Source organism: Poromitra crassiceps (assembly GCF_964638095.1).
Source record: "Poromitra crassiceps genome assembly, chromosome: 7".
In the NCBI taxonomy this organism is placed as follows: domain Eukaryota; kingdom Metazoa; phylum Chordata; class Actinopteri; order Beryciformes; family Melamphaidae; genus Poromitra; species Poromitra crassiceps.
Window position 1 is genome coordinate 26,877,143 of NC_139628.1, and position 9,405 is coordinate 26,886,547.

General features: G+C 46.1%; 2 protein-coding genes across 2 annotated transcripts in view; both read left to right on the plus strand.

Moving 5' to 3' along the window:
- LOC310779502 (uncharacterized protein) overlaps nt 1-9,384 on the plus strand; it is a gene marked incomplete at its 5' end in the record, with an annotated part of 65,145 nt that extends 55,761 nt beyond the window's left edge. The window contains 4 exons of the mRNA XM_083640033.1: nt 157-2,967; nt 3,983-4,094; nt 6,796-6,913; nt 8,991-9,384. Of these exons, the coding sequence (XP_083496159.1) occupies nt 157-2,967; nt 3,983-4,094; nt 6,796-6,913; nt 8,991-9,060 (3,111 nt within the window). The 3' untranslated portion in view covers nt 9,061-9,384. The remainder of the gene's footprint in view (nt 1-156; nt 2,968-3,982; nt 4,095-6,795; nt 6,914-8,990) is intronic.
- Nucleotides 9,312-9,405, plus strand: part of LOC310779503 (uncharacterized protein) — a gene marked incomplete at its 5' end in the record, with an annotated part of 4,704 nt that continues 4,610 nt past the window's right edge. Inside the window, one exon of the mRNA XM_083640034.1 lies at nt 9,312-9,385. Coding sequence (XP_083496160.1) covers nt 9,312-9,385 — 74 coding nt within the window. The remainder of the gene's footprint in view (nt 9,386-9,405) is intronic.

Here is a 9,405-nt window from a genome sequence, read left to right on the forward strand (position 1 = left end):
AACATTGGTATCAAATAGACATTGATCCATCTAACATTGGTGGCACTTAGGAGCACATGTGCTCTTTGAGGAAAAACAAAGTGATATACTAGGTTTTGACCTAGCCTTGCTTAATTGATACAGATTTGGATAATATCTTCTTTGTTCTCCATCCAGGGTCAGAGTTTTGTGAAAGACGACTTTGCAGATGACATCCTCTCTTCCGAATACTACAGTTTTGAAGGGGAAGATTTTGACTTCGGTGACTTTGTGACTGTGGATGAAGTTGGTGAAGACGATGCAGACACAAGCTCCTCCTGCCTTCCAGTGTCACCACCCCCCTCCGGCCATCCTGGCTCAGCCAAGATCACTTCCTCATCGAAACAATCCTCCAAGTCAAAACGAGCAGAGGAAAGCTCCAGTTCTTCATCCGCTGCCAGAGCGAGCTCAAAGGAATCCTCAAAAGACTCTGCAAAGAACTCTACACCTTCCTCATCATCCTCTTCCCTGAAAAAAGTCAAATCGAGACCAACCTCAGTGAAAGGCACCCCATCCTCTAACTTGTCCCCGGTATTGTCGCCTAGTAAGCCAGAAAAGTCCAAGTACTCATCTGAAACCACCAGATCTGCTACCACTCACCCATCCTCCACCAATCTCAGTAAGGGCTCCACTTCTTCTCTGACTGCAAAACCCTGTTCCTCCCGTGCTCAGAAAACACAACAGAAGAAGACCGCTGGTAAATCTCCTGTGAAAACATCTGCAGCCTCAGGTTATAGTAGGACCCAGTCGTCCTCTGCTGCTACTGGAATGGCAAAAACAACAACGGCGACTGATCAGGTGTTGATAGACAGTGCCACTGCAACAAAGGAGCAATCCCAGCCTGCCTTGCAAACAATGGCAGGAGCGGTTTCTCAGCCACTTGGAGAAGCACCATTAATCTCAAAGGGTGTAGTAGCAAAATCTGGCCACAAGGTATCAGCAGAGGCTACTGGAGCAGAATGTGTCAAGTCTGAGGAAAAAATTGAAACCTCAGGAATGCATCCACCTCCAGAGGGAGAGGGGTTAGGTGTGGCAACCCAAGCCCAGAAAGGCACAGCTCTACTGGGGAGGGAGGCCCAGGGTCCCTCCTCCCCTCTGGCGCCTGGTTCTTGTGAAGACACCTTCAAAAAAGACCAGATGAAAAGCACAGAGGAAGGAAAAGAACATGATGTTGAAAAACTTAAAGAGGAGGAGGATGAAAGTGAAAGTTACCAAATCCTCGATTCATTGGACGACCAAGCAGATGGGGCGATGGACCATGGCTCTGCTGGGGACCAAAACCAGGTAACGGAACCACACGAAAGCCAGAATTTGCATGAAGACACCTATGAGATATTGGACAGTGTTGATGATGAAGACAATGACTACAATGCGATGGGAATGGAAGATTCTTTCCAAGTGTTAGACAGTGTTGTCGAAGATGAAACAGCTACAGATCAAGAAGAAAATCAGCCAGTCAAAGGTGCAAGAGCAGTAAAGCAACTTTCTGAGGAAGATAAGTTTCAACAAATAGACAGATCTGATGATAACCCTACAGTTAAAGACGCTGTAAGTAAAGATAAGGCGACATCTAAAGAAGATCATTCCCAAGTGTTTGGTCAACAATCTCCAAAGGGCAAGGAAGACCGAAATAAGAGAAAGCGAAAAACAGAAGAGGACAAAGGCAAAATGGCTTCAACAGAGTGTGTACAAGACGCCAAGAAAGCTGGCAAAGATGGTGTAGAAAACCAAGATGGCCAAATCCCTAACATGGAGCTCCAGATTCTAGATTGTGTGAAGGACCAGCCGCCCAAAGACCAAGAGGTTGGAGAGATGGGCGAGCAAGTTCCCGAAGACCTAACCATGACCGAAGGGTCTGTTAGAGGAGGGATGAGAAGAGGAAAGAGAGGAAGTAAGAAAGGAAGAAGGATGGAAGAAAAAGTGACTAAAAAAGAGGACACACCAACAAGAACGAGTGTGGGAGGATCCGAAAAAGACATCGTCAGGGAGGAGGCCCTGTATCGGATAGTTGATTCTGTGGAAGATGAGCAGGTTACTGATGGTCCGACTGTCCGAGTGTCCAGCGGGGTAAGGAAGGAAAGAACACCCAAAAAAGAGGGTAAATCTGCAAAGTCCCAGATGAATGCTACGTTGCCCGAACACAAAAAGAAAACAGACTCACCCAAGAAAAACAAGAGAACGGAGGAGAACCGGCAAACGGAGGGGTATGAAACAGCCCCTGCAATGGCGAGCGCTCTGGTGACCCTGGACGAGGTGAGCGAGGAAGAGGAGGATTACCCGGACGACGTGGCCGAGGAGGAGGAGCTGAGGAAGAGGAAAGCCGCCGTGAAAAATAAGCAACTTGTCAAGGTGAGGGAAGAGAGGAGGACCAAGGAGAAAGGGGTGAGGGAAAAGAGAAGGGCCAAGGACAGAGAGGAGAGGGAAGAGAGCAGGGCAATGGCGAATGCTCTGGTGAGCCTGGACGAAGTTAGTGAGGAAGAGGAGGCTTACCCGGACGACACAGCCGAGGAGGAGGAGCTGAGGAAGAGGAAGGCACTTGTCAAGGTGAGGGAAGAGAGGGCGGCCAAGGAGAGGGAAGGGAGGAGGGCCAAGGAGAGGAGGGCCAAGGAGAGGGAGCCAAGGAGCAGCAGCTGGGGAAGCAGCAGCGGCAGCAGCAGAGGATGGAGGACCGCAAAGGAGCAAGAGAGAGAGAGGAATGAGGAGGAGAATGTGGGAGTGGACACCAAGGAGATGGTGACTCTGGATGAGGTTGGTGCGGATGAGCCAGAAGAGGAGGAAGGAGGCGCGCTGAGGGACAGAGAGATCACAGAGGGAGAGCTGCAGGCGTTGGTCACTCTGGATGAGATCGTAGAGGAAGAAGAGCAGGAGAGGGGGAGGGCGGAGCCGAGCATGCCGGAGCCCCGCCCACCCAACCAGGAGGACGGATCAGGAGACTCCTTCAACCCAGAGGTGAGGGGAAAGTTGTTTTCTTCCTTGGGGAAATGGCATTGGAAGTAATTATATATATTTTTTTTATCATTATTATTTATTTTCACTCGCTTTTTGTGTATTTTGTATCTCTTTTCGATCGGGGTACTAAACAACTTTTCAATGTTAATTTTGCATTTTTCCAATCCAAAATGAATAATGATAAAAAGGGAATGGCCAAAATGAAAAATGGGGTCTAACTTTGATTGTTTTAGTGTTTTTCGAATCTGTTTGAAAATTGATTTTCAGCTTCAATTTTTTTTTTTTTTTTTTACTGTTTTTCATTCTTCAATTTTGATTTTTGACCATTTTCCATGTCTCAATTAGAAAGAATGAATTATACTTTAATACCCCGATCCTTTTCCTTAAACATTCCCATTCCTTCATTCTAACCCGATTTCTCTTTCTTCTTTGTCTTTTCTTGTACACCATTATTGCACAAACTGGATGAGCACACACACACACATTACATTGGTTGTTGGTCATCGTGTCATCGTGGTCATCGTTTCCTGGAAGATTTCGATTTAACAGACAAATGGAAAAATTCATAATTAAGTTATCTAGGTTTATAATATACATAATATTAATTCCAAATAAAATAAGTCCCATCAATGGACTCGCGTGCATAGGGCGTACTTCAACAAATCAAATAGAATAAAAACTCTTTGAAAATGTTCACTGGACTTTATGACCTAAGAGATTTAAATGTGTTGGACTTCAACTGATTTTACAGAGAGAGAGAGAGAGAGAAAATAAATGCAATTACCGGCTAACGGAAACCCTGATTGCCATTGGTACACTTCGCCCTTCATGAAAGCAACAACTGTAGACCAAAGTTCAGCATGATGTAGGTTTCAGTGGTTTTATCAGATCCCCCCCCCCCCCCAAACCATTGGAGAACCTGCAGTTTCCCTGCCATCTCTGAGATAATTTTCTGCTTTGAAACTTTGATACTAAACACCCCCGTATGTCCCTTTCTCTCTCTCTCTCTCTGTAGACTCTTGTGACAGTAGATGAAGCAGGTGTTGAGGAGGAAGAGAAGGAGGAAGAAGATCAGGCTGAGAAAACCTCCACCGCTGCTAAACGGAAACACAGCGAGGACGACACAGGTGTGTTTTGTTATTGTTGTTTGTTCTTCACCTACAGTATCTATACAGTACATGGGGAGTCCCAATGCTCTCTTTTTCCTTTTCACATTCACACACAGATTCATACCTAGAAGCTGACCAGTACAACCACAAAGCTTCGGCTGCCGAGCTGGCCTGCAGCTTGCATACGCAGCTCGACCGCTGCATGGCCTCGCCCGCCCTGCAGCTCGACCGCTGTGCGGGCTCACTTGCTCTCTTGCCCGCCCTGCAGCTCGGGCCGCTTGCTCTTATGACATCACTGATGACCACTGCTCGTCGCATACGCAGCCTCGCCTGCTCTATGACATCACTGATGACCACTGCTCGTCGCATACGCAGCCTCTCCTGCTCTATGACAACACTTCATTAGGTAATTAGGGCAATCACCTAATTTAAAAATTTATATTTTATTTTATTTATACTTTGTCCTTGGCCACACTGATCCGTGGTGTCTGTCCATGAGCGTTCATTTCTCTGTTCACCTCCATTCATTTTCAATGTCAGCTGTCCGACTGTCCGTGGAGCACTCAGAAGCGTATGTATCCAGAACATTTGCATACGTTTTGATGGACAGAAAGTTGAAGAGGGATGAACTTTTTCTGGATGGACGTATCGGATGGTCGGATAGTCACTGTCCGTTTAGCCAATCAGAGTCGAGATCTCGAGAGGAGGCGTTCCGAGATTTGTTTCAACTTTTCAAAGAAGATGGCGGCCGAGGCGGTGAAGGAGGTTTTAAGGGATTCCCCAGCAAAATGAGTAAAATTGTGTGATTTCACTAGGATTTCAGTGACTAGAAGTTAGTCCAAGGGGAGAATGTAGTGCATATACTTCTCTCCGGTTATCTGCACATGATCTACATTATATTATACTCGCGCTGTTCATGTCATTTGCATCGAGTCACATTTCCAAGGAGCTGCACGCAGGCTGCGCAGGCAGACTCGCCGGCCGCGGAGCAGCCCGGCGCTTTCGGCGAGGGGTTTGACGTAGACTCAGTTGTCATGCATCTGACAGACATCTGTCCGTTCAATAATTCTGTCCATTTTCTGACGGATCAGTGTGGCCAAGGCCTTATACTCCCATAACTTATATAGCCTCAGACGGATGACATCATCACTGATTACATAGCCTCAGACTGATGACATCATCACTGAACTATAGCCTCAGCCTTTGGGCAATTAATCTGCCCATCTGCCCTAATTAAAAAATCCATCTCAGTCAGGTCACCCGCACCAGGTGCTCTTTACACCCCCTGAAAGTTTCAGCCTGATCGTACGTAAAACTGCATAGCTGTGGCCAGCAGAAAAATTTAAACAGAGAAACAAACATTGCCCACATAGGGTATGTATGTGTATATTATACATATATATGTAAGGGATAATGTATTGTGAGCCGGTGATTACTGGCGAAATAATGACCGACAGGTGAATGATTGAGCCCGACGCGCAGCGGAGGGCTTAATCAATCACCTGAAGGTCATTATTTCCAGTAATCACCGGCTCACTATACATTATCCCGCTTAGAACATGGCCTACAACTAAATTATTTCAGTAATCTGACAAAAATAATTATTCAAATAGATTTTTTAATAGCGTTTTCAACGACAAAGCGGTTTCATTCGTAATTGGCACACAAGACACCACAGCTGCAACTGGTTGGCCTAATTAGTAGTGTCTGCAGACAAAATGCTCTTATCAACTGATTAATCCAGGTGTGGCAGAGCAGCGGTCTGTTGTTGTGAAATAATGACCGGTGAATCTTGTTGATTGACCAATCAGAATCGAGTATTCAAGAGAGCCATGTTCTAAATATATATATAGATGACATCATAGGCCTAGTAAAGAATTTGTTCCCATTTGCATCATTTGGTAACAACTACATCAGCCTGTCTTTTCGTGGTAATTCTAAGCCCCCGTTCACACAGGACGCCGAAGCAACGCTCAACCTAAGCTGTACTTACAAGTTTCATTTAGGCGTCCTTGTTAACAGGCAAAGCCGTTCACACCACCCGCATGCGTGCCACGCTGACGCCTTGCCGAAGCCACGCTCACGCCTTGCTCAAGCGATCGCTCAGGATTGACGCCGATTTTCCAAGCGTGACGCGTGAAGCCAGGCATGAAGTCAATGGGAGTTGTGGGCGGGTTCAAGGCGCGAGAGAAAAAGAGAAGGCGTCTTGTGTGAACGGTTAGGCGTATGTTCAGCTTGTGCCTGCTTCAAGCTTCAGTTCTGCTTACGTTCGGCGTCCTGTGTGGACAAGGGCTTAGCCATTAGAAAAATAGAAACTATCTCTTTGTGAGCTGTGTTTCAAGGTTTTTATCTTACAATAGGAGGCAATGACTTCCTGGTTGAATTTGAAAAGCTGTACCTGGGAAATCAGAAAGTAACTGGAGCAGAGAACATGCATTCTTGATTTTGTTATTTTCATAGGATTTCCTGACTGTAAGCAATACATTACAAACACCAGTGTTATCCTTTAATGAATTATACACTTGGGTTAGAGTTAACCGCAAGATTACAAACATTTTTAAATTAGACTTTTTGAAGAGCAGAGACAGAGAGAATTTCATTCAGCAATAGTGTTGCAGTATTGGATATACTGAGTTAGATATTCTATTGCACCAAGTCAGAGACAAAGGGGGAATGGTTGAAATCAACACTATTTATTTTTCTGCCCCTCTCTCTCTAGAGGAGAGGATAAACTTTGTGACGGTCGATGAGGTCGGAGAAGCGGAGGAGGAGGGAAAAGCAGGTGGTGACACCCAGGACCAGAAGCCAACCCAAGAAGAGAACCAGACAGACCCCTGGTAACACACACACACACACACACACACATAAAAGAAATGATGCAATCAATGAGTATTCTTCTTACAGTGATGTCATCACCTGAAGTTCATCATCCAGTTTCTCTAAAATCCAAAGTCAACCAAGGACTTAAATTACATAACTGTCCATTAACACTTTCCCCGCCATTGACGTGATATCACATCAATCCGTGCTTTCACCGTCATGCGATAGATGGCGCTCCTGGCCACCCCATGAAGCTCTACTTCGCTCCTAAAGTTGCCCAAAAGCAACGGTTATTGTCCCACAAAACACAGCCAGCAACAATCTCCCTTAAGGAGGAAGCCCCATAAAACACCCCCAGCCCAGCGCCTCAAAGAGCCCTTTTCCCCCGGGCTCGATGCGCCGCCAGACGGACCCACAACAGCCACCCAAAGCTGAATGAGCTTTTTCACCAGACGCTGGTAAACGCACACAAATCACTTCTCCTGTCAGTCAGATTAGTAATCCGGTTTGTGAGCCCTCACATCGTGTACATTTCAGCCGTCAGATATGTCCCCAGACCTCTGACATCGAGCACCAGGAAGCACTCGCCCCCCCAGGCAAGACCGCACGTCCCTTCTCTGAGTGCGGGGTGAATCTCTCCCAGGCTCCGCTGGTACAAAAATGCATTTTTCTCTGCTTTCTGGGACAGACGGGCGCCCTCGGTGAAAACGACCTTCATTGAAGTGTCTATAACTAAAGAACGGATGAAGGCAGAAACAAACTTTTTTCTCTATGAAAGTAGAGGCTCTCTTCTTTCTTTTGAGATATTCAGTGTTTACATAATCATAGAAGAAAATATTCTCTGGGTCTTGGAAAGTTAGTGAAAATGGTCAGAAACCCCTGACGGGGGAAAGTGTTGAAGAGCATTATAGTTTGATTTACTTTTGTGCTGTTAATCATTTTGTGAGAGTTGGTTTCACTTTTTCCAGTCTCATCATCACTTGTATTTAGGGATGCACCGATTGCTAAATTCTGGGCCAATACCAATACCGATGTTTAAAATAATAACAATTTGGCCGATACCGATATGTTTTTTATGGCTTTTTTGACAGGGAAACAAAGAAATGTTCATTATAAACAAATAATTGAGGGCGTCCAGGTAGTGTAGCAGTAGATTCCCTGCCTACCAACACGAGGGTCGCAGGTTCGCGCCCCTGTGTTACCTCCGTCTTGGTCGGGCGTCCATACAGGCACGATTGGCTGTGCCTGAGGGTGGGAAGCATATTGGGGGTATGTGTCCTGGTCGCTGCACTAGCGCCTCCTCTGGTCGGTCAGGGGCGCCTGGTCGGGGTGGATAGGAACTGGTGGGAGTAGCGTGATCCTCCCACGTGCTACGTCCTACCGGTGAAGCTCCCCCTGTCAGGTGAAAAGAAGCGGCTGGCAACTGCGCATGTGTCAGAGGAAGCATGATGCTAGTCTCGGCTCTCCCCAGATCGGGAGAGGGTGGAGCAGCGACTGGGGCAGCCAATAGTGCAGCATGGGGATAAATTGGCCAAGTATAATTGGGGATAATATATATATATATATATATATATATATATATATATATATATATATATATATATATATATATATATATGTATATATATATATATATATATATATATATATATATATATACACACACACACATGTATATACACATATATATATATATATACACACACACACACACACACACACGCATATATATATATATATATATATATACACACACACACACACACATAAAAATAAACAAATAACTGACCTGTTTTTAAGTCTTTTGAGACCTTCAGCACACTATCTTTGCATGAGCACAAATTCAATCATACTTCAATGTAAGTATGAAACAGAGAACCTACAAATTATGTGACCCAACTGAACTAAATATTGGCTACTGCAATCTGTGAACGGCATCTTTTTTTGCCGATGGCCGATTGCAGTCAACAAGGCCAATATCGGCTGATACCGATATACGGCCGATGTATCAGTGCATCCCTACTTGTATTAAATAATTTTACAGATACATTAATTTATTTGTTAACTCAACCGCTCCTCTCTGTCTTTCTGCAGTGAGAAAATCTACCAGAGGAAAACAAGAGAGCACCAAAGTCGAGGAAGAGAAGGAGCCGCCCGCCGCTGACGTAGCTCCTCCCACTTTACTCGACGCCGCCTCCTCGTTGGTCACAGACCCGCCGGTGTCGTCGAGCGACAGCCAGCCGGAGCTCCAGGAGAGAGAGGCTGAGGCGGGACAAAGCCATCCCAGCCTCGGGGCCTCCTCTGCCGGGCAGGAGCCGCAGCGTCGACCCCCGGAGAACCAGCAAGGAGAGGAGGGAGGTGTGGAGACGGGAGAGGAGGAGAAGGAAGGACAGACTGTGTGTGAGGTCGGGGTGGATGAGCCGGGAGAGGAGGAGCAAGGAGGATCACCGACGGACAGAGGGATCACAGAGGAAGAGCTGCAGGAGTTGGTCACTCTGGACGAGATCGG